General features: G+C 29.8%; 1 protein-coding gene across 2 annotated transcripts in view; it reads right to left on the minus strand.

Annotated features, from left to right (window-relative positions):
- Window positions 1-307: 307 nt before the first annotated feature.
- LOC129989050 (fibroblast growth factor 8b-like) overlaps window positions 308-26784 on the minus strand; it is a 92138-nt gene continuing 65661 nt past the window's right edge. For both annotated transcript variants that reach the window (XM_056097364.1, XM_056097365.1), the window contains exons 2-5: window positions 25465-25516; window positions 16282-16450; window positions 8989-9104; window positions 308-2796 (exon numbers count right to left, since the gene is read on the minus strand). In XM_056097364.1, coding sequence (XP_055953339.1) covers window positions 2476-2796; window positions 8989-9104; window positions 16282-16450; window positions 25465-25516 — 658 coding nt within the window. In that variant the 3' untranslated portion in view covers window positions 308-2475. The remainder of the gene's footprint in view (window positions 2797-8988; window positions 9105-16281; window positions 16451-25464; window positions 25517-26784) is intronic.

The raw sequence follows: 26784 nt of genomic DNA on the forward strand, positions 1-26784 counted from the left end.
TGCGAATATCTCTTTCCCCTCCTCTTCAATTTGTAGTGAGGAAAAGGACATGTGTTAGTCAGAATAGTGGGGGGGGGGGGTAAAAGGGACAGAAGTATGTAAAAGCATAATGGTACCAGCATGAGTGATATTTATAAGTATAAGGAAAAAATAAATATCTTTGAAAAAAAAAAGAATAAAATAAAACAACAGAGCATTTAAAAAAATTCAACAAAAATTCTGTTTCAAAGACTTTTCTATTTATTTTTTTTTACAACATTTACAACTCAGAATGAAAAGAGGTCTTTTTTTTTTTTTTTGAATGAACAGAAATGAAAGATGATAAAATACAAAATGGCAGTGTATAAAATGCAAAGAATTGCACAATTATTAAAACAATGTGGAGATTTTGAAAAATCATCCAATTTCAAAAACAATAAACATAATAGTTGAGATTTCTGTACTCTTCATAGCATTTTAAGATTTATATAACTATATTCATTTATATAGGGAAGAAAGCATAACTTTAAGGTTCCTTTCTTTTTACAATAACATCAAAGAAAGTAAAGTTATGCACTCTTCTTTTCCAAAAGACAAAATTTCTAATTTGGCTCTTTTCTCCTTTTATTAATTTCTGATTTTGAAATAAATGAAAGGAGAAATTAACCAATATGACAGAGATTAAATTAAAAAAGATAAAAAGGAGAAGAATCAAATAACTAATCCAAAAAATATTTAAAAATTACGATAACCATTTGAAGTAATAGTATGATTAAAAATTAGTTTTTTTTTTTAATTGGAAGCAAAAAATTTTATTTCATATGAAATAAAAACAAATTGTCTCTGAGTTGTTGCTTTTAAATTAAAATTATATAAATATACATAACCTTTAAAATAACAATTGAGTAATTGCGTTCAATTTTTTTTTTTTAATTTTAATATTCCTTTTTTTTTTTTCACGTATAAGTGATTTTTTCGAAATAGGAATTAGCACGTATAAAAACATGGTTTGAATATCATGAATATATATAGTAATTTCACATGGAATTTTTAAAAAAAAATTAAGTAGATATGAATCAGCAAGTAATCTAAATCTAGCTAATTATTATGACAACTATTTCCCTTCTTCAGAATTAAGGTTCGGTTCAAACTTTTGTGCAGTAGAACACTCTCAAATCCTTTGTTAATTTTCAAACAGCCCCCCTCCCCCCACAAAAAAAAAATTCAATGTTAAATATACATAAAGTTAAATAAGTTATTTAACTGTCATAAGTATCCGATAATTGTTAAAAACGTTCTAACATATTAAGCTATACAAAAATGTTCTAAAAAGATAAGTTAATATTGTTACTTCTATTAAAATCATAAAACATCAAGTTCATTAACTTAGAATAACTATGTACAAATTTATACATAAAACAATTAACAATACAACTTGGAAATGTAACATTTGTTTACGATTTCAGGCTTGATGTCAAGCGCACTTTTTTTGTTTTTACAAAATTCTGGACTGGCCACAGTTTGGAATGATTTGAAACAAACGTAAGTCATCTAAAAATATGAAAACAAAATACCATCAGAAAAGAATCTTAACCGATGGCACATGAATCGAACAACACACAAAACGAAAAATGTTCTGTACAGAAGTGGGAGACAATGTTTTCACATACATGACTCAGGTTGTCTACAGTCAGACTACAACCATTTCGCACCGATATTGTTATTTTGAATTGAGTACACTTAGATCTTTCTGTTGAAAAGATGTTATCCCTTCGAGAGAATATATCCTTCAATCACTTTCTTGGATTTTTGTTTAGTACTTTGCAGGGCTGGAGAGCATTTAAATGCTAGAAAACTGCAGCATGTACTGACGTGAGAATTTCTTGTATATTTTTGTCTAGTGCGAGATATATTGAAGATAGAAGAGGATGGATCATAATTTTAAGGAAGTTTTCCAATTTCAGTCATCAATAACCAGAAAAGAAAAATCACTTTATGAATCTAGTTTCACTCGGAACAACTTTCTGAACACAGTTAATTGTAACAATTCCTAAAAGGTACTAACATTGCAATAAATAAATTTCTACTCTGAGGATAAATAACATTTACTTCAGGAAAATACTACGTATAACATTAATGTCCTATTCTAAGGTAAGAACTTCTGAGAATACCTAGTTGCATTTGAACATCGAGGAAAATCCGAAGAGATATTAGTTTAATACTCTTAGGGGGTTCCTAAGAACACAAAATTGGCACTTCATTTGCAATAACACAAAGCCGATCCCCAGCTAATGTCCTCAAAACAGATTTTAAGCATGATCAGCCACACACTGGTGAACATCGAAGCGTCAACGAACAGGAAAACGCACAAGGCCTGCCCTGGCATCTTCATCTATTTCGAAAAATTTTAGTTAGAGGAAAAAGAAGCAACAACCAAAAAAATTCGAAATCTAATATCTGAAGCACGACATTTATGTCGGGAATTCCACAGAAGTTTCACCTCGTTGGCGTTTTTGGCACTTTTCTTTGAGGCCGAGATCGATGTTGGCCATTTCCAGTCAACAAGTCTTTTAGTTTCCACGGATTTTTGATCTTGGGGCCAGGTGGTGTGTATTCATCCATGCCATAGGAATAATCTCTTTTGACGAAGTGAAAACAACGCTGCATTTTCGCTTTGGAGTACAGACTTCCTTTGAGAGGTTTACCTCTCCTATTGAAGCCAATAAACCATGTTGAATCGTATAGTGACTGTAACACTGTGTAGTGATCTTCGCCAAAGGTTTCTCGAAAAAGGCATAACTTCTTCCTTCCATTGAACTGAAAAGAAATAAATAAAAAGTTTTAGCATGACTATAGATATGGCGATAAAAGTTGTATTTCATTAAAGTGAGAGAGAAAAAAAACACTATTATATTTATATGAAAATAAATTATTTTTCATGAACAAACATCTTTAATTCCTACGTCGGCAACCATACATTATAAAATCCAGAGTCGTATACGAATAATCCATTACATGTGATCCTAGCTTCGTAAATAATACTTAATTTGGTTGCATTAAGCTGTTTTGCAAATTTACTTGGGATTTAATAATTTAGTAATTTCAGAGTAATGGGCTGAGGCTGAAGAGAAAAAAGGAACACCCGGATGCTTGCTGTGAGATGCAATTCTTAGAAATTAGCAACGTCACAAAATTAACCATAAGTAAACCTTATTTGGCTAATGTGACAATAATAATTGCCGTCACATGTTGCGACAGCACGGCAATCTCACAGAGAAATAAAATTTTTAAATTTTTAACAGTGCAGATGATTCAGGTATTACCAGAGATTTCCCAAACCGCGACGCCCCCGAAATGGGCACATACATTGCAATTCGTCACCATTTCTCATTCATAATGCGACTTTTTCAACACACACCCACGCTGTGAGGTTATGAATGTAAACACGTATGCGTGCACAGAAAGATGGGACAAAAAGTGGTCTAATATAAATGGAATCTGAAGAAAGACGTCGGAGACTGAAAGTCTGACGCCCCAGTGGGAGGAAGAGAATAATAAATCGGTAGCACTACGAAATTTCTAATCGTGTCGTGCTTTTATGGTCACCTTCATTAGTATGCTTAGCCCGCCGTTTGATGACTCCCTCTTTAATTGTTTAATATATTTTGTTTCCAAAATCTTGATCATAAGATAATTACCATAGCGCAAAATTATATTTGCCCGCGTCATTAACAATAGACATCGAAACTTATTTTAGCCCTAACGATTTTCACATATGCTCTTTTAAATATGTTTCAAGAAATATTCCAATATAAATGCAAAATTATGAAGAAATAATAAGGAAAAAGTTATTTGCTTATTTTATTCAGAAGTGATGATTCTCATGATTATATTATTTAGTTTGATGAATTTAAAAGAAATATTTTCATTCCCTTCATTTAACATTAATTTTTAAGGGCATATAAATGACATCCATTCAATGAGTTTGATTTTTTCCCCCTTAAAGGGTTTGCTAATGGAACGAAAACTAAATATGTAATCCATTTAAAACACTAGTATGCCAGATAGGTAGTAATTAAAGAAAAGTATAAGTCACAAATAAGTTAATTTTCAGTTCAATACTTAGTACTCGGAGGAGAAAAAAAAATTCTAATTTAAATGATATCAGATTTAAATGATGATAATGATAACAAATCGATAATAAAAGAAATTCAGTCATCACAGAGAAGAACTTAAAAATTTCTAAGGGAAAACATATTTTTAAAGCTGTATTATTTATTATTTCATTGTGCTGCAAATTTGTATTATTCCATCCATTATAACTAAAAAAAAAACAAGTCCAAGAATGTATCAAAAATTTCCACAATTGTTAACTAATTCTCAGTGGGAGAGAAAAAAAATGTATCCAAAATATCCGGTTTTCAAATAATGATACAGTTGCACGGTAGCAGTAATAATAACAGTAAAAATGGACTTGAACTTCTTAAGGTACTCATGAACGATAATAAGTTATTACACGATCGTAAGATGGCAGCACTGTCAATCATTTCAGAGCGATGAGTTGAAAAGTAAATTAGCGCTGAATTGAGACATAATAGGACCAAGAAGAAATAAAAGTGAAGCAGACTACCTTGATGTCTGTGTTTGAACCTGGGTGGTCAATAGTCATGTCGGCAGTTACATAATTGACCATTAGGGTGGCGTCTATGCGATTGGCGTTTTGCTATTCCAACCAATTAAGCCAGCATTAGGATTCTTTACTTGCGGGAAACGAATACGATTGTGAACATTATTGAATAACTAAGTTGATCCACGCAAGGTGGGGAACGAGGGGTGAGCTAAGTATTGCTTATCATGAAGAAATAAATATGTAAACATGATCTTTAAAAAACATTTGATTTACATTAATAAGAATTTTTTGCATTTGATTGCATTATAGAAGTGTTGTTTCACCATCTTAAAAAGATTTGCTAACGTATATCTAATGAGAATATTTTTTTCTTAATGAAATGAATTTTCATGACGTCGCAGTTTAAAAACAATGTTTAAATCAATCTTTAAATTGTCTTTAAATTGATGTCATGGTGACATCATGAAATATTTCCTCCTATAAGATGAGCAGTCGATTCTAAATGTAAAACATTGCATTTGACGTGCATCATGCGAGCTTAAACTAATTCCTCTTAATATTTATTTATAGTCATTGATCAGACATACGCATACTATGCTTTAGAAAGCATATTAGAAATAACAATGTGTAAATAGGATACAATAGGTACAGACAAAATATTACATTTCATTTATGATAGATAGTGCTTTCTATATTTTTTAATGTTTTATTATTATAATATTACACTATTTTATTTGCTAACATTTTATTGATATAATCTTACAAGCAATTGCTGCTATAACAAAGAAGAAAAAAACTAATAGAACAAGTTTTACTATAAGGGGCCTGAGTTATTCATATTTTTAATCACCTCTTTTGCAAACAGTTACTGAGCGCCAGCCAAATAAAAAAAAGGGGCCTTTGATTCTCTAATTATGATTATGATTTCATTCTTTAATTACTTCAATTTGTAAAATCAATTCTCAACAAAATGCATGTGCGTGAAAATAATTCAGCACATAATTAAATTAACCACCGCCATTAACGATTTATAGTAAAATTCTCAAATGAAGTCAATGCTATAGAAAGACACATACCTAGATAAACAATAATAACAATTTTTGTTCCGATCAGAGATAAAAGGTCGTCTCTATCATCAGTGGAAAAACGCCACTTTGGTTTGCCAAATGATGGACAAATCTGTGACCAGATATCGCCACTGATGGCTGATTCCGCACTTTTGTGGCAGATAAGTGCTGTTTACAGATTAGTTCCAGGTCTCAGAGAGAGAGAGAGAGAGATAATAAGAGAAGAAAAGTGATAACAAAACAAAGAATTTTCTACGAATTCAAAGAAAATTTTCTAAAAGTGTAAAAAAAAAAAAAAAAAAGTTCCACCAAAAAACCTCTAGAAAAGAGAAACTTCTGCATTTCTCAATCCAGTTTCTCGGCAGTATATGAAGAAGTTCTTTTTATAATAACTGGTTTTCTTCAAAATATTGACACTATGAAAATTGCCTTTTCCTGCAGAAAGTTATTTCTTTCACAAAATTCGTTCCGCTTTATTACCAAAGAGGAATAAAAATCAATTTATACTATTTATTTAATATTTCTGACATTTATGTCAGTGCAAATAGCAATAAAATAACATAATTACGCTCTTCAAAGAGGATATTAAAACATAATTTTCATAATCAAAAACGCTAAGAAAAAGAACTTAAAAACTACCTCTGTAATAAAATTATGCAAATATTTTTTTAAAAAGAGAAACAATATTTATTTTATCTGTTTTATAAAATTGTAACATATTACCTATAAATTACAAAAACAATATATATATAAAAAATGTTTTGTGAAATGTATAATTTGGTCATCAAATTAAACAAATATTTAAAAAAAAATCAAATTTAAGTAAGTGATAATTATTTTTATGAATATTATGCTCTATAAAGAAGAGCATCACTGTAAAAAACTAGAATGTTACACATTGCATAATGCAAAATTACAGGGTGTGTACAAGTGTTGGACCTGATTTTAAAAATCTTATTTTCGAAACTACCGCACATATTACAATAAATGATACCAAGTTTTTTTCAGTTACAAATATTCGATGTGAAACCCTCTTGTTACTCGGCATACGTCCAATCTGTAATCCAGTTCGTTCCAAACATTTTGTAACATCACTCTGTTAATGGTTCTGAATGCTGCATAAATGCGTTCTTTAAGTTCTGGTAGTGTTTTCGGCATTGATGGCATATAAACAATGTCTTGTCTCAATTATTTCTTTGTGTAGGGTCATGTCAAACATAACAGACAAAACAAAATGCTTCAAAATGTTTGGAACGAACTGGATTGCAGATTCGACGTATGCCGTGTAACAAGAGGGTCACACATCGAACATTTACATCTGAAAAAAAAACCTTGGTATATTTCACTTATTGTAATATGTGCAGTAGTTTCAAAAATAGGATTTTTTAAAATCTGGTCCATCATTTCTACTCACCATGTATTTCCATTCTTATCTTTTCAACTAGAGAGGGAGAGAAAGAGAGAGAGAGAGAGAGAGAGAGAGAGAAAAATACCACCGAGATTTTTCTTTCGCCCTTTATGGCTAAAGCAAACAGCAAGAATTGAGTGGGGAAATACCGTCCTTGGTCTCGTACAAGGAATACCTTTAAATAACTAACCCTCTAAAACGAATAAAGTAACTACCTTTGATCAGGTGAGTTATATGAAAAGAACTGCTTTCAGCCCATGGAAGCCATCTTGTTGTTTACTACCCAAATGGGATATAGTAAGTAAGATGTCAAACAGCGAGGTGCCAGGTTCTTTGGGGCAGTCGCGGTTGGTGTTCAGGGGGTTAGCCCCTTTTTTACTCATACAAAAAAGGTGATAGATGTTGGACTCAGCATGGAGTTCGCTTCCGTCGTGATTTAAATGAATCCCGAATTTTCCTGAAACACGACCTCCATAAATTTCGCTGGTTAGTTAGGAACAAAAAGGATGGAAAGAGTGTCAAAAGATTTATAGTCGCGATGTTATTGTAAAAGAAAATAGAAAACTCTATATTAAAATGGTGTTGGAAGATTTCCTTAGTAATAAACAGAAACAAGGGCTTAACTTTTTTCAAAATTTATCTTTTTATTGGCGAATGAATAGTTTAAGGCGCTCAATAATTTAAAGACAAATCGGACAGATGAAAAATGAAATCTCATACTAATGTCTTTGTGATAAAAATATGCCGTCAAATAATATACAAACTTATTTGTAAAATAGCTGAATTTAATATTAACTAAATATTCCTTCAAAACTGATTTGCTTATTGAAATATTGTATAAAAAATGTGTTATTGAATTTGATTCTAAAATTATAGTTATATTTCTTTTCACATACAGTATTCGATGTTACAATTCAGACATGAAATATGCACGTACAGTTCTTTAAGAAGATAAGAGTCGCGGTTGATTTGATATTTTTTCAAACACCATTATTTTAAGTTACATAAGTTTGAAAAATATAAATATAAAATCAACATTATTAAAGCGTAAAGTAGAATGCTTAGCAAAAAACCATAATAGAAGATAGATAAATAAGAAGGCGTTTTCTTTATATTAAAAGAAATTCTTCGCCAATTCGTGATTGTAAGAAGTGGCTATCGGCCATTCAGATGACCTTATATCATTACGCTCTGGCCATTTATTCCAAAGTAATTCCATTCAATTTTATACCCACTCCGCGTTGTCCTCTTTTGTTAACATCCGAAACTCTGTAAACGCAAAAAACAGCAAGAAGAAAGTTTAAGAACTAAATGAAAAGGAAAGCTAGTCTAAAATAGACGTCAAGCAGTGACAGTAAAAGCGGCGGTGGCGCCCGATAGATAGGGACCCTTGTAGGGAAGAGTGTTATTTATTTACTTTTTTTCCTGAAAACACGCACAACCCGAGCTAGAGTGATAGATATCTCAGGTAACTCAAGACCTGTTTTAGTCAATAGAAGGCAACCGTGAATGATTGCGACGGCTGACACTCGCACCTTGGCGGGAAAAAGACACACTATAAAATGCTCCAAATACAAGTGCCGTTTCTTTTTAATGCGATGCGACTGGTGATATATGCCAAAACAAAGGGGTCGGGAATTCAGTTTCTGCTTAAAATATCACTTATTTAAAAGATATTAAATTAATAAGGAATATCTGTTAAAAAGAAAATCCTTTTAATATTTCTCTAAACATTAAAAATCATTCTCCTGAAATATAAGCAAAAGAGAATTTTCCGTAAACGTTCTAATAAATTACATAATTTATTAATAATTAAATTACGAGTAATACTAATTTCAATCATATCTAATAAAATATATCAGTCATTAATAAAGTTTTTATTATTAAAAAAATATGATACTCACCCTGACTATTAGTTTTCCTTTCTTGTTAAAGCATAGATAACGACCAGATTTTTGTCCCATAATATTAATGGCATTGAAATGATGCCTAGAACGGGCAGATATGAAGCTCATATTGGCTGAAAATAAAGAAGGAAAAATGAAGTAATAAATATTTCTGATTTAAAAAATATTTTATGATATTTAATAATATTTGTTAATTACCTTTTAAAAATTTAGGAGAACTATATATAATGTTTGTTATTAAAGTATTAATTATCATCACTTGCTATTTATGGCAGTAATATGCTACAAAAGACTGTTAATTACAAAGGGTCGATAAATGTACAGGCACATAACGAAAGTTGACTCTTTTTTTACTTTTTTAATGAAAATATACAACGTCAGTTTTGTGTATAACTAGTCTCGAAAAAAATTTTAAAAATTCGAAATTATTCACATTTTTATCATAAATGAAGTCAAAAGCGCTCTTTCATTTCTGCATCAATGGCAAATTGCTTTAAAGCTACGCATGTTTTCTTTACGGCAGGTATAGTATAAATTTGTAAATCACCTTATCAGTGGACAAAGCACACCGTAAAAGAACATAGTAACAAGAGAATGTTAAGACTAGAGAAAGCAGTACAGAGGACATCAGTTCCCGCACTGCTCTGTAACAGGGAAAAAAATTACTTTGGATACGTCACTAGTTCCTCGTTTACAGAATTTCAAAAGCAAGTCTAATTTCCTTCACGTTTTCAGAATTCTTTTGCTCGTCAAGAAAGAATGTGATACGAATGATAAACTAGAATGACGTAGACGGGGAAATTCTTGAGCGTATTTTCTAAAAATATAAACTCATAAAATGCTATTTCATTGTGAAATTTCTGCCGTTTCGAGTTTAGTGAAATTTAATGTTTTACCAACCAACCAACATTGAAAACCAACCTTTTTCAGACAAACTGATAGGAAAATGTTTAAATCAATAAATTCTGACACTTTAATAGTTAAAAACATTTTTTTTTATTTAAAATATTTTTCGCAATAATTTTAAAGTATGATTATCTAATTTCACTAAGTACAGAATCGTGCTTTAGAGAACATAGTTCAGAGCAAATCTTTTATTTATTTACGAACATGAGACAAATGGAGTATTTTACGTCTCTAAATATAAATAAAAAATGTTATTCTGTAATATTAAAATGATTTTATCATTACAATATTATAACAAATTGTTAATACGCTAATTTTTGAATCAAAGTATTGTTGCTATTTCGATCTTTATAAATTTTTGAAACAACATTTCGTATTATTAAATTCATTTGGTCTTTCTGACTATTTTCCCGAGACAAATGTCCCACTCGTTTCACTTTTAGCTCTTTTCTGATATATTTCTTTGCTTATATCAACATGAAAAGAATTTCATGCATTTCTTTTTATAAAGAAATTAACTGTCAATCGAGTGTTTTTTGTACTTTCAATGCAAGCATTATTACATTATAAATATTAATGACAAAAAATTGTCGAATATAGAACAGAATTTTGTGCTTTTCGCGATATAATTACATTTTTTTACTTTTAAAGAGTGTATAAGGAACATTCTTTTTAAGACTTTATACTTATGAGTGCTTATTTTAAGAGGGAATACTTTTCCTTACAAGTGCTACATACTTTTAAAGAATGTATACATTTACTTACAAGTGCCACATACTTGTAAAGAGCATATAAGGAAAACTCATTTCAATAAATCAGTGACAAACAGAAAAAAAAAGATCATTCATATTTTATCTGAAAGTTATCAGTTCATTATACACTATGCCACACACATTCAGGCTGAAGCGAAAGGCGTCTAACTTCTATTCCTCAAACGAAATATCTTAATTAGCAGCCAAGCAAAGCTGCCTTTCCAACATGGAATTTGGCGCATAGCTAACTGCGTGATGCCATTTTAAACAGGAAGGTGGTAAATGTTCATGTGGTTTCGCTCTCTCATTTTCTACAGAACGGGCGGCAATACAGAATTTAGTGCGAGATCATAATTTAACTCTTCTTTTTTACTCCTTCACCTCGCTACATTGGATAGATATATTTCATGCTAATCAGGGAATCTTAAAAAGAATTTGTTGTCGCTGCAAGAGGTCATAAAACGTGTACTTCCTTTTCTCAAGCGGCATGCACCAAAGGAGGCTTATCTGATACTTAAATTAAATATAACTAAACATTTGAGGCTTAGTAAAAGAGTTTAAAACAGGATACAATATTCAATCAAAAAATTGTTCTTACATTTGTAATAAATAATTTTTAGGGTTGTCAGTCTAGATCAGTTAAATTAAGTGGACGGTGAACTCTATTAGGCATTTTTTTGAATTTTTCATTTAGAGTTATGAATTTTTTTAGATATATGTATTAAAATATAAATACGTCAAATTTCTTTTTTTTAAAATTGAAACGAAATATTATTTTTTAAATTGAAAGATATATAATTTTTCTAAAAGTTCAAAATATTCCAAACGACTCAATTTTTAATTTTTTCTATTATTTTTTTCCATATTACCCGATATAAATTTATTTCAAATAAAACTGTGAATTATTTTGGAATTCTAATAAAATGCCAATTTCTTAAAAATATTTTTATCCATTCTTACTGAATTTTCATAAAAATTTTATATTTGTCGGAACTAAAATTGACTTTTAACAATCTAAAAAAAATCGAATTATAAAATTCATACCTTATTCTCTTTTAATGTTCAATAGAAATCTTTATTAACAATTCTATTTAATGGAAAGTTTTAAAGATATTTAAATCTTATTACAATATCATTTTGAAGAAAGTAATCAAAACATGTTTTTTTTTTAATTTGGCTTTTAAAAAAATATATCTTTTATGTTTATATTCAACTAAAATAGTGTTATATTTTTGTGAGGAGGCGATAAAAATAAAGTTTCATGTTTCTGTTCGATTTTTGCTTATTTCAAATTTTACCGTCTCCTTAAGTTTTAGAAGCATAACATAAAAGAATCTTATTTTATGTAATAAAAGCTTTTCAAATATGTTATCTATACTTATATATTCGTAAAGTTATAGCTTCATGTGCCACTTTTGGGTTTTGTAGGCAGTGACAATATAGAAATACATGCTTGAATAAAGACATCCATATCTTTATAGAGTATAAGAACATTCAATGAGAGAAAAAAAAAAACATTTATTCCTTTACAAGATTTACACATTCATGTAATCTCTTTTACCTTCTTCTTTTTTTTTTTTTTTGTAATCTTATATTTTATGCACCTTACTATTAATTTCGAGTTACATTTCAATCCCAGTAATTACTTTGCATAAAAGTAAAAATTAAATCAGTCAAAAGTTGGATATATATAAAACTGATTGTATTAAATCTATCTCCTTCAGCCAAGCTATTGAAGTATAAGACGAATTTTGCAAATAAGATTGTATTTTAAAATTTCCATGTAATTTTATAAACAAAATTTATTCAAATGACATAGGAATATAAGAAGATAATATTATTCTGAAACTTCAAGATATTTTTCATGGAGTAGTTCATTTGGCTTCGTTACATCCGGAGCACGAACAACTGAAGCTGAAGAGTCTCTGCTTGTGTCAATAGGGGGGACAAAGGAAAGAAAGCATCTCGTGAAGTGGGGAGGGGGAAGTAAAAAAAAAAAAGAACCATAAATTTATGGAAGAAGAAATAAGAAGATGTTTCTAGATAGATAAGGAAGTGAAGATAAAAAAAAAAAGTAGAGAGAGGGGGAAAATATATAGTCTTCTATCAGATTAGATCCCAAGATTTATGATTTTGGGCCCCTTATTGATTTTTTGCCTTCCGTTTCAACAGTGTTTGTGAAAGATGCCACATAAGGTAGAGGAGAGGGGTTATTGAAAGCTTTTATTTCGGTTTAAAATCCCCTACCGTGTAAAATAGCTTTGTTTGTCTAAGTGAAACACCTCATTCTCGCTCCCATCATCAGATGGAGGGGGAAAAAAAAAAAAAGAGAAAAAGTTTGTGATGTCATACAGTTTATCGCTGTATCAAAATCAGTTTTAGTTGTATTTACAAAAGCGGTAATTAATTTGATATAAAACTAATTTCAGCCATTTTATTCATTTAATACAGTAAAATATCACACAAAATTACTTTATTTAAAAATTAAAAATACTTAATAAAAAATCCCAGCCTTCATGAATTATTTTTCTTTGCTTAATATAATACCACACCATTCTTATGTCCCAGTTCAAAAGTAAATAAAACATTAACCTGTTAACCGAAATTAAATTATATTCAATTCGTTTTGCATTGAAATATTTCGTCATACCCAGATCACAAATTAAAATCGTCCTAGAAATTTTCAATTTCTCCCACGCCTGTTTGACAGAAAATCACATTGTTGTAGTATATTTAGGGGCCTGCCTAAGACCGTTTCTCCTTTTTAACAGCAGTCCTTGTAAAAAAGTTCAAATTTGTCTATATCTTTTCAAACCCTTATTTGAACAAGTCTATTCTAATATTGCTGTTTTAAAAATTGTATTAAACAATCAATACGGTCTGTAAACATTTATTTTCTTAAGTGCAAACATCAAAATGAATGTTATCAAAAACATTTAATAAAAGATTATTTTAAAAGAGAATTTTCATATATCAAAATAAATTTAAACAAGCAAAATTAGGAGAAAGATTCATTATAATTACCGATTTATTTATTATTTTTAAACACTTCAACAGAATCTTACATAAGCAGTAAACTATATTTAAAGCTGACCAATATTTGCATTAGAGTTTATTACACAAGCGCTTGAAACACCGTTTATATTTTATGTCCATCACCTGAATATTTTTTTTTTTAAGCAAAGAAAGCACGCTTTTTAGCTTCAAGGGAGAGACATTGTCTTCTGAAGAGGAAACAGCAGAGCATCTTGAAACCGAGTGCAGGTCAAAGGTACTTTTTTCTAACAAGGTCGTTCTCATTGTGATTCGTCAAATGACAGCGAAGGTGAGGAGACCCCACGCGGTCTAGAAGAAGCACCCTCGCTTGCTTATCGAGAGGTTCCAAGTCCATCTGCCTCCCGCGTTGTTGATATCACGCGCTCTGTTAAGCTTCTTATCGGTGAATACCTCCACAATTACTGTGACGTCAGCGCATGTCACGTTTACAATTTTGGAGTATTTTTAGTTGAATTTTCTCGTAACTCTGGGAGAAAAATAAAATTACGGATGAAACTGTTTATGAATAAACTTAATGTTTTCAAAAACCGTCAAAAATACCTTACCGCTGTTTTTTATTTTTTTTAGGGGGGGCGGGAGGATTAAGTTCCATAATTTTGCTGTTTAGTTTTGAAATGTTTACAAAATTTAACTAATTGAAGGAGACAGTTTTTTACAGTAAATAATGAGAATACTGTATGTAAAAACGTAAATGAAACGTTTATGAAAAAACTTAGTGTTTTCACAATTCGTCAAAATTATACGGCATTTTTTTTGTTTTGTTTTTTTGGAAAAATTGCATTCTATAATTTTGCTGCTTTGAAATTTTTTACGAAATTCAACTAGTTGAAGGAAACTGTTTTCTGCCTTTAAAAAAAAGAATATTGTACGTAAAAACGTAAATAATAATTAAAAAATAAAACTAATTAAAAAATTACCAATAATCTGTTTGAATAATTTTACAGCATCTTTTTAAAATTATTTATTCCGATTTGTATTTCCGACTTTTTTTTTAAGTTTGAATAAATTGATAATGAATGGTTACATTTTTGTAACTGAAGAATAAATAATAATCTATTTTCTAAAAACATAACTAAGCAAGAAAAGAAATAGTAATTGTTATTGACATTAAGTTAATTGAAAATAAAATTACAAATGAACCTGTTAATGAAAAAAAAAACTTAATGTTTCCAAAAACCGTCAAAAATACCTTACCGCTTTTATTATCATTATTTGAGGGGGAGGGATTACGTGCAATAATTTTGCTGTTTAACTTTGAAATTTTTACGAAATTTAACTAACTGAAAGAAACAGTTTTCTGCCGTAAAAAAATGAATAATGTACGTAAAAACGTAAAAAAAATAAGAAAAAAATAAAACTAATTAAAAAAAGTAACAATAGCTTGTTTGAATAATTTTATAAAATTCTTTTATTTATTCTGATACGTATAGAAATAAACATCCACATTAATTTATAGGATAAATTGATAGTAAATGGTTACATTTTTGTACTTGAAACATATAATAATCTATTTTCCAAAAAGTAATAATGCAAGAAAAGAAACAATAATTGTTACTCCGAATTAATTGAAATTTGTATGATCTGTTAGTTGTTAGTTAAGAATGTTACTAATAATGATGTTCAGAAGAAGTTAACAGAAATAAACATTCATTTACACAGTTATTTTCCCCATCAGCAAAATTGGTAACAGGTGTGGATAGATTAAAACACGATGCCATTCTGTCGATGCAGTTTGAGACCACAGTTCAAATAATAACATTCAGTGCATACATTTTGGAATGAATGCATGGAATGCACAAGTTATACGTTTTTAAAACTAAACCATCCTTGCATTCATTCTTTAAAAGAAAATAACGAAACTGAATAATTTTATGCGTTAATTGCTCAAAACACAAAAAGAAAAAACCTTATACCTGACATCCAAATTGTATACAAACTTGAAAGCTGAGATTATTTACTGTCAAGCATAATAAGGTTGCTCGTTAGAAATATTCAGCTGCCATTAACAGTAAAAAAAATTCAACTGCCATTGTCAGTAAGTAAGATTTTATTTCGGGAAAATCAAACGAAATAATAAAAAAGTTTTATTAAAAAGAAAATTTTTTTAACAAGAAACTTAGTTAAGTATCATTGTATAAACTGAATAAACGGATGAGCTCGAAAATAAACATATGAGAATATTCTTATTTAAGAGGTCAGTAGGTTGTAAAATTGCAAAAAAATATGTAGATGTTATACATTTAATAGAATCTAAGACTTAGGGGGAAACTGGAGAAAATACAAACGCGTTACGTTTTCATTCATTTTTCAAATGGGCATTTTTATTGTTATTAGAAATAAAAACATATTTTCATTTGAAAACATTCAATGCTTTATTCATATGGTACTTGCTACAAATTGAAATCAACAGAGCTCTAATCAACTCATAGTATGTTTATACACAATAAAAGATTCTATCATCAATATATCAATTTTGTAGCCAATATTTTTGTTGCAATAACTTATAATCATAAAAAGAAATCACTATTTAAAAAGATAATGGGAGATTACCCAGCGTACAGTTTGCTACACTTACCATTTGGGCTGTCGGGACTACCCTTGGCGTTGACTGTTTTACCGATGATCTGTATGTGGTTTCCACTGCACTGATTGTAGAGCTTATACGTCCTGCGGACGTCGTGGGAATTTTTCAGAATCGACGGAGCTCCCCCCTCCAAATCGACGGAAAAACTCTGACACGATGCCTGAAATGAAATATTTTCGGTTAATTCATATAGAAGTTTATTGAGATAATTTTCAAATTAAAAATATGAAGTTAAAAGAGAGAATAGCTTTGATAAAATGAGAAGTTTTGACTCTAGAGAAAAACGTAATTTTCAGAATCTCAGATAGATGGACGTATCATAATGATCTGAGTTATCTTTATTATTAACTGACTTAGAACTGCTGAAATTTTTGATACAGATACAGTCACTCGACTTTTTCTAGATACTGTTGTACCTCGACACAGTTTTTAAGGGAGAATTTCAGTTAAAATTAAAATCTATTTAAAATTTTATAAAGGTCATGCCAGTTTGGAAAGAATTTAAATTTTTACAATATATTTGACAGCGCAATATAGCCGTACCAAACTCTTCTGTCTTCAAATATTATCTAATTTTTTTTTCACTTGTCTTGAAGAAGTTTGGTTGAGATCATTTAATATTGTTTTAATCATATATGCATATCTATAATGATTTTTGTTTATAAAGAGATTAAATAATCACATTTGCATTTAAGTTTTTAAACGAAAAATTTCATTTAAATCTAATTTGTTCATTAACTCTATAATTAAAATTATAACATTTGTTCAAATATTTTATAAAACAGAGCACACAAAGGCTTACTTATAAAATATCCTACTGCCACTAATCATTAACTATTCATTTAACGATTTTATTTCCACAAAATTACTTTTTTTCTTTCTCTTTCCTTTTTGCAAAATAACAGTCCATTTAATTATGTTTGAAATCTCAAAAAGCAAAACTTCCTTTCCCTTAGAAATGTCTTCATTCAAAATGTTTAAGGAGAAGAGGAAAATCAATCAATTTTTCTTTTAAAGATTCACAAAACTGTCACGTTCTGGCAAGAGCCCACGCTTCCAAAAACATCTATTCCCTCATGCCAACAAGTTACATCTTGTCATAACAACATGTTTCACGAGCGGGAAACAATGTCACACGCAGAAAGGTATTAAATTGTTCTTCGAAAGATTCAATAGTCAGTTGCCCCCTCCTACCCTGCTGCATCTTGTCGCAATTTGATTGCACAGTTCTGGCAGCAGTATCGGCAATCCAGACCGTCCCAGCAGTTGCTTATTCGAAGCACGCGGCATGATGAATTGTCGGGAGTCAAACCAGGGGGATGGTGTACCGAATACTTGACATGCAGAGCCGCATCATGCCGCCGATAAGGCTTGAAATGAATGATCTGACAAGTTGGTTTCGAGATCTGTCCCCGGCTGTAACGTTAACCAACCGATTCGAGGAAAAGGCGTAGGATGGTGGGGCGTCATTCAAAGGTCTAGTCGAGGTATCTATCGGTGCGATTTATATGCGCTGCATGTGGCTGAATATGGATCAAACGGTTTGCGGTAATTTAATGGGTACGCTTAAAAGGAATGTCTCGACATCTTTTGAACAAAGTGCGATTTATCGACAAGATCAGGAAAGCTGATGACTCTTATGTTCGTAAGATTTGAATGTAAATGGGTTGAGACGAGGTCTTTTATACTTTTTAATATAAATTGATGTCTATATTACAACTACCAATTCAGTTAGCAAAACCAGAAGTTGGCAAAACCTCTGTTTAAAAGTCTTCGAATCATTAGATTAATTTGCTTTTTATTTATCCTTTAATACAGAGGTTTTTTTTTGTTTATTTTTTGTGTGAATTAAATGCCTGCATAATGCGTGAATTAAATATTTTGCATCTATTTATTACAAAATTATTTTAAATGAGTGATTAATAGATTGTCAATATTTCGAGCACATTTTAACTTTAATTAGGTTGCGAAATCGAAGGTTTGTTGGAATTTCTTTTATATTTTTCAACAATTTGAGTTAGCAAAACCAGAATTTGGCAAATTCTCGATTTAAAAGACTTCGAATCAATAAACAAATTTGCTTTTTATTCATATTTGTAATACAGAGATTTTTTTGTTATTAATATAATACGTGAATTAAATATTTTGCATTTATTTATTACAAAAATATTTTAAATGGATGATTGAATAGATTGCCAATTTTTCGAGTACCTTTTATCTTCAAATACTCTGTGGAATCGAAGGTTTGTTGCAATTCCCTTTTTTAAAATCATTATAAAATATTTGTTGACAATAATCTGATTCACTCATCCTCAAAGAAGTCTTTGGAATAACATTATTAATTTTGAAAAACTTAAAATTTTCAATGGAAATTTCATAAAAGTATGTTTTCTTTAAAGATTCTTAATAAAAGATGAAAACCAAGGCACACTTTTCCTATATCTTCTCTGTTTTATTTTTCTTTTAAAATATTCAAGAAAACTATTTGATTAAAATATCAAAATATTTTGTAATTTTAAAATCCAGTTTATTTTAAAGTCAAGACAATAAAATACTCGTTGCCTTTATTCTGTTCCGAATAAGCATATATCATAAATAGAGAGAGAAAAAAAAACATAGTCAGTCACATGTCATATATATTTTATGTATGTCTGGAATTTTACTTTTGAAGAAGCGGTCGTAAAACTCATTCAAGACCTGAACACGAAGATATGATCTAACTGTACTAAGTCTCAGAGCGCATGGCTCAAGCCCATTCAGACATTTTCTTCTACGAGAATTTTCTTCTTTCTCAAAATCCGGCTCGTTTCCCGATGATTTGTAAGCCTATATATCAAACTAAAACAAAGCACATAACCATGAGCACTGTGCGTGTGGAAGGGAATATTTTAGATAGCGCACAAGAATGAAATAATATAGATATATATTGAGTATTATAGATTTATCATTTTCAATGAAAATTACGCTGTCACACGCGAAAACTTTTCTTGCCGTTTTCAAATCTTTATTTGCCCTTTTAACTTCAATCGGCGTTCGAATATCACAATGGGCGTAACTCTTTTGGAAAAGTGCCAAGTAATGAGGAGAAAAGTAATAATTCATGTCTTCCAATATACATATCTATGTAACAATAAAAACAGACAGGCGTTCATTGAAACATAAAAGGATAACTGTTATTAAGGCCAGAGTTCAGAATTCTTTTTTGTATTTCAAACCCGTTCATTACCCCTTCTAGTCTCAGCTGCCGCGTTTGATATTACTCTGACTGTCCACTGACAAAAAAACATTTGTTGCAATTCAATTATCACTTTCATAAAATTAAATTCTAAATTGTAAATTTTGTTGTTGTTGATGATGTTATCTTTTGTGAACAAAAATGCACCTAAATAGTAGCCACTCAATTATTATAAAATAGTTACCAATTTTCCAATATTTAAATATATACCATTTAGAGGAATTAGATACGACTGAAATTGATTAATAGTTTAGAAAAGGATTATAATATCTCGTGCTTTTTACTTGTTTTCTAGTACTACAACTGTCTTTATAAAACAAGTTTTTAAAAAATAAATATGATGCCTTGGAAAATGAATAATAATGATTATATTCAATATTTTCGATATTAAAAGAAAACTCATTCCGTTTGGCACAAAATTTTATATACAATTTTTTCAATGCATTTTCTTTTAGAACTTATGAGAGTTAGTTTCTAGAAGCATCATCTAAAGATTTTTTTTATTTAAATATTTTATCAGATAAGACCAGGTATTCAGTGCTAAATACAAATAGCAAGCACAACTATCGTTGCCATTAAATATCAAAGCTTAGATCACCAGACGTATAACCCTTATGTTCATTTTGTATTATATACCATACATACAACTTTATAAAAGTATACTACCATTATAAAATAAAAATATAAAAAAAAAAAGCTAAATAGATACATTTTTTTTTTTTTTTTTGCTTTTCGTCAAAAAAGCAATCTTGCCACGATAAGGGTTAATTAAAAGCCAAAAGACTATTTTTCGAGAAATAATCATGTGTTCTTGTATTTTTTCGACTAGTTTCTATAAGCGTCATCTAAAGAATTTTTTTTAAATGTTTTATCAGATAAGATCAGATATTCAATTTGCAATACAGATAGTCAGCAAAGCAATCATTGTCATTAAATGTCAAAGCTTAGATCACTATACATTTAATAGTAAAAAAAAAAAAAAAACGACTATTTTTTAAAAAATAACCATGCGTTTTTGTATTTTTTCGACTGATGCTAAAGAAGAAAATTTCATGTTCCACCTCTCTCTTTGTTTAATGACTTTCGAAAAAAAAAAGAAAGAAAGAAAAAAAAAGTCAAAGATTCTTGTGCCTGTTTTGTAGCCGCTAATTTTTCAATTTTTATTGCGCTTAATAACAGTAAAGTATGTAGAGGAATTTTTTCAATGAACATTATCAGCAACAATCATAGGTATACACCAAGGACTACAAAAGTGCAGTCTGAAGACTTCATGACAAATGAGCAAGTAATTTCAGGCAAGAAAAAGTAATTAATACCTCGAAGGTGACGTAACTTCAAAGCTAGACTCGCGTCCCATTAAGATAGAACAAATAATTACAAGTACTTAGCTGGGTGTAACTTTATATCCCCTTCAAGGAATGCTATAGCTCGCGGAATAAGCTAGCTCAGTTTAAAGATCTTATCTCCTAATTCTGATTCATTAAAGTTTATTTAAACATTGCAGCTTCATCATAAAATTTATGTACAAAATTAAAAAAATTAAATTATTAAAAAAATTCCCTTTATTTCGAAACTTTTTGTCCAGGTAATTACTGAATTGGAGGAAAATACAGACAATTACTATTCTCTTTTGGGACCTAGATATTGTAATATATGTAATTCAAGCATTCTAAAAAAATTCGACAAAATATGACGTACTGATTTTATTACTATATTTTACAAAATTCTAAAACATAGAATTCCAGATGTTATTATAGATTATCAAATACATAAGTAAAAAAGAATAAGCATTTGAAAGCATAAAAAATACACAATGAAAATTATGATATTTTTCTATCAGTTAAAGGTGTGAATTCTAATAGGATCAAAGGAGAAATTCTTTGTATTGCATTAGTTTCCTATCTAAAGAAACGCTTGATCTGCAAAATGCATTTTAACCTTTTGGACTCCACTGGGACATATATGTCCTGCTGATATTTTTAAATCACCCCAAGGAATAAATAAGTGGGGAATTTATCGAAGTGCATGTCCTAATGGTTTTTTGTGTTAGTGCAATTTTTTTCATATCCACTGTGTTTTATTTGATCACCTCAACCCCAACTGGACACATATGTCCCATTTAAAAAGACCACTGAGACACATATGTCCCACCTCCAAAATTGCACATATAGTTAATTTGTGTTTTTATTTTAGTAGAATATAACTATTTTTACTTTATTTGACCCTTTAGAACCCTAAATTATCTTAATTTTGAAAAAACAAAACAAAAAAACTTGGTACTGAAAGAATTCAGAATCTTAACAACGAATTCAAAACCGGATATGAGATGTCGAAACACAATGTACGTTCCATATTGTTCTGAATTCAAGAATTAGTGACACATTTCAATAATAAATAAAACTCCCAGCCTTCAATGGTACCGAAGTTAGACTTTCTGACTTTATAGCGTGAATAACCGACATTAAATTAAGATGCGCATCTTATTTACTTGTAAGATTCGGAAAAGGAAAAGAAAGTGGCGGGGGGGGGGGGTGGAATCAGTTTGAATTATCATTCCATGTTTATAATCTGAACCAAATCTAGCGGATGTCGGTGAAAATGAAGTCTTTAATCACGATAATGCTTCCGAGTTCTTTCTTCACCCCCAAGATTAAGATCGAAATGAAACCGGACACCCAGTTATTGTGCACTTTTCAAAATGGCTACCTCGGTGGCTTATAATATCTGATTTCAATGGTAGTAAAGTATAAAATATAAAACCTTGATAAAAAGTGAGCTTTCCTGATAAATAAAGAAATTATACTGCGGCCTTGATTTCACTCAAGTTGTGCCGCAATATATAAGGTTTTATAGATATTTATTTATCATTTGCCTGAGTAGATTTCCAACCAACATCCAACTTATTTTATAGTTTGCAGAGGGACAGTAGCCTGCGCTAGTTAGCAGAATCGGCATATACGAAAAGAAATTCTTTTTACAAAAGAACGGAGGGGGAAAAAAAGATAAATCCTTTGTTCTTGGATTCTTACGTGATTGCAGTTCATAAATTTAGCAGACGATATAATCAAATACTTCATAGCATTCCTCAGAAAGCTGGTTTGTAGAAGATGGCGTTTCTACAATTCAAATAAAATTGCTTTGCAGATGTTTAGATGAAAGAATATCTTTGAAAATATCATAGATAATAATAAATTTTGAAAGCAATTTATTCAAAGAAATAAAACTTTTAAAGAATTTTCAACGAAAAAGTTCATAAACACAAAGAAATCTACTTTAATCTTTAAATTTTAATAAAAATTTTCTTAGTGAACCTCATATGAAGTATAGTTGATAATTCGATATAAAATCTGTACAATTTTCCTGCAAAAATAAAACTAATTTTAAAAGAATTACATTATTTAATCTGTTTATACTTTTCGTTATCAAGAAATATTATTGAAGGAATTCTTAAGATTTACTATCACAAACAAATTCGCTATAAAGCTTTACAAACAAATTCGCTATAAAGCTTTAAAAACATGTGTAATATACATTTATAATAAACTCAGATATGTGTTTTCTGCCTGTAATTCATCTATAGCTTAATTATTTTCAATAAATTTCACAGATAATTGAAATTTCTCCAATTGTGAAAAACTAAAGGAAACTAGAACTTTTAAATTATACTTGGAAAGATATAAAAGGCGAATTAAAGATATCAAGTATTTAAGCATCAAATTTATAAATTTTCCATCATAATTTCAATTTGTAGTAGAATCTGCAAACTTGTATATGGCCGACAAAATTTTTACAATACCTCATATTCCCATTTTTAAAAAAAGAATGCATTTCAAGTCGTAAAACTTTTACAAAGAGAACGATGAAGAATGGAATGCCGAATAGATTTTAGAAATCATTGAAGCATTTTAAAAATTCCTGCATTCTTTTTTAATTTTAGGAATAAAAAGATAAGAATTTTGATAGTCTCTATTCTCGAGAGTCTCTATAAAAGGTATTCTGAAGCTTCATGGTTTAGGATTCACCATTGTTCCAAAAATGTACATGACAGGAAATGTTTTCTTTAACTCCTCTCATATTTTACACAAAAACAATTCGTTTCAGAACTTAAACGTTCAAATAATTTTCTATTCTTTCTCTCAAGCTTTCGATTGCACTGTAAAACGAAAAGCGCATAAAAATGTATCCATGCAGAACTGCAAGGGAAAGAGAAGACGTTGAGAACAAGCAAATCTTAAATCGATAAACTTTCCTTTCATAGTTTTATTGTAGTTGTAGATGAAGTCCAACAAGAATTCTTTTCATAATGAGCGTTTGCTGAAATCATAACTCTTTAACGTCAGAAAGTAAGGAATATCGTCTGATCTTTCTTTTTGATTGTTTCTATGGGGAAACATGAATAATTATAAAGAATATACATAACAAAAGCAAATACTACAAAAAGTCTGTTTATATTTTATTATACAGATAGCCCTGTTTTTCAAAATATTTGATACAAATTGCATGAAATTAAAAAAAAAAATGTTTGAATATTTTTTGGAGTGTTTTTGTAATGGAAATACTGATTACATTGGAAGACCAAAGATTTATAAAAATATTTTTTAAATAAATACTACTATCATAGAAAAGTTATCATTTTAAATAAGGTTACAGTAGGAATAATTCTTGTACATCTTTTAATGTACGTCCGAGAGATAACATTTATTATGCATCGCCTCAAATGACTGCTGATTTCTGTCAAATATATTTTATCAGTCTTAAACGCTATTTGCCTACCTTTCAAATTCGAACTAAATTTAGAAAGAAAAAAAAACAACCTTAGTTAAAAACCATGGTTTAAAATAGCATTCTTCTCATTATATCTTTTCCATTTCTTTAGTAGACAAATAATAGTCTAAAGAACAGCATATTCTTTTGCACTAATTCCTTTTCTAAATTTTAATTTTTAAGCGTTATTTCTACCAATAAATTTTTGCCAAGGAAATAACAGTTTTAATGAAACATAATATTCGTTGTAAAATGAATGCTGGTTAAGTAAAACTGCGCATCTGAAAGATTTGGCATCAGACTCCTCGATTTGTGCGGATTGGAATACTACAGAATGAGCAGGAAACTCAGTAAAAGTTTATTCGCTTGACACATCAAGGTCGAGTTCTATATGCGCATATTTTATTCTCAGCTTTTTCACTTTCACAATAGTTGTGTTTGGGTCGACTTTAAACAAAGAAATAAGAATCGCACAGTTCTACATTTGACAAACTCGTACTTGAACCTTTGATAATAAGAAATGACAGAAAGAAAAGAAACATTGACCGAAAACAATTACCTATTCCACCTTTCACCAAAAATTTAAAAAAAAAAAAAATCTTTACTTTGTTAGCTACATCAGGTAAATTGAAACTACTTGGGAATCTTAAATGGATCCTCATTAAAATGATTGTATTTCCGTAGCAGAAGCTTATAATTTATTTTTGCCTACCACCTACCAGCTTATCAGGAGATCCTTCTAATAACCATCCACGAAGCACTCGGGCATTCAAAAAGTGATTCTTATAATAATAACTTCTGACTTAACAACCTGTTAGATGGTAGATGGTTCTTTCGAGACTAAACCGACACCTTTTATTTCCCTTTTAACGAGTGGCAATGGCGTAATCGTGATGAAGACCGTGTCGTGGTTTCTTTTGTCTTTTTAGCGTCAATTCTTTTATGACACTCGAACTGTTCTAGAGCGAGAACTCCCTTTAATGTCTCTTGACAATGGCTTATTTTTCATTCTTCTTTCCGCACGTTAATTGTAAGTTTGTTATGATCTATACAAGTCGAACGTCAAGAGGAAAAATAATATTGGAGATCACTGGAATACTAGAATTTCTCTTTTTCATACCAGATTTTTTTCACAAGAAATAATGCTTATTTTTGAAGTAAGTAACAAAACTTACCATTTTGAAGAATATACTACACAGGTACGCTAGGGAGGCAATTTGAAGAAACCTGAAAAAAAATGCATCTTTGAGATTTGTGCACACATTCCACATAATTAAAAATGCGCATAAATGAAATACATTCGCCCACAGTGTAAAAGGTCGTATATCAGAATTTTATTCATTTAAAATTAACAAATTGGTATCCATTCATATTGCCAATGGATGCCAAGTTGTCGCCAATGTCATCTTGCTTTCAGGCAATGGTGATTTAGCAATATATCTTCGTGATATGAAAGAGGAAGACGGCGGAATAAAATTTTTCACATACGACCTTTTGCACTTTGGTTTTATATATTTGTATTATATTATGTATATTATTTTATATATATTATATATTTGATTCTTTGTACCCTGATAACTTTTAAAATGTATCATATGAGTACTTTCATTCAAGTACAGAAAGATAATTTAAATTACAAATATAATAATTTTTATTTATTGTGAAAAATCAGTATTCAATTTCTGAGTAAAACTTGAAATTCTACAAAACAATAATAATAATAAAAACACATTAGAAACACAGTACTATTTTCATTACTATTTATGAAAATAACAACGTATTTCAAAAGAGGAAGAAAAGAAGAATTCGCTACAATTTGAAAAAAGAAAAAAGAAACATAGCAAAAATATTTGTATATCGTATACACACATTTCTTTCTTCATTTCCAGAAAAAAAAAACTACAAAAAAAAAAAAAAATCAAAACAATCATGAAACCAACCCCCAACATACTTTTAACAACATTCTTAAGTATCAAAAACACGAAGGTAAATATTTTCTGCAACTTAAAGCAATAAATCTTTGCTCAAAGAAATGTAATCCGATTTCAACAAAAAAAGAAATAGCAGGCGTGAATAATGGAGCTTCCTTTCTAAAAACTCATTGTGATTCGTTTCTCGCCTCATTAGATATCTAAAACATTTAAATTGCGCAGCGCGAAAGAAAAATGAGAGAGAGAGACAGGACGAAATATTCACAGCTTCTTATCAGTCGAGAGATTGTTTGACGAATCTTCCAGTTTGTCAATCGAATGTTTTCACAGAGCCGACGCGTGTTGGTTTACCAAAACATGTTGTCGTGGGATATATTACAAGAGCTCCTACTGTTGAAATGTCAAAAAGAAAGAAAGAAAGAAAAATATGGCTCTAAATTAAGACTTCAGTTCATCATCAGTTTTGCATTAGAATATTTATTTTTCTTTCTATCTTTTTGTAATATACGTCGAATCTCGAAGAGAGAATTTTCCTTGATTATAATATGAAACCGAATTTCTGGA

The sequence above is a fragment of the Argiope bruennichi genome, chromosome 10, assembly GCF_947563725.1.
Source record: "Argiope bruennichi chromosome 10, qqArgBrue1.1, whole genome shotgun sequence".
In the NCBI taxonomy this organism is placed as follows: domain Eukaryota; kingdom Metazoa; phylum Arthropoda; class Arachnida; order Araneae; family Araneidae; genus Argiope; species Argiope bruennichi.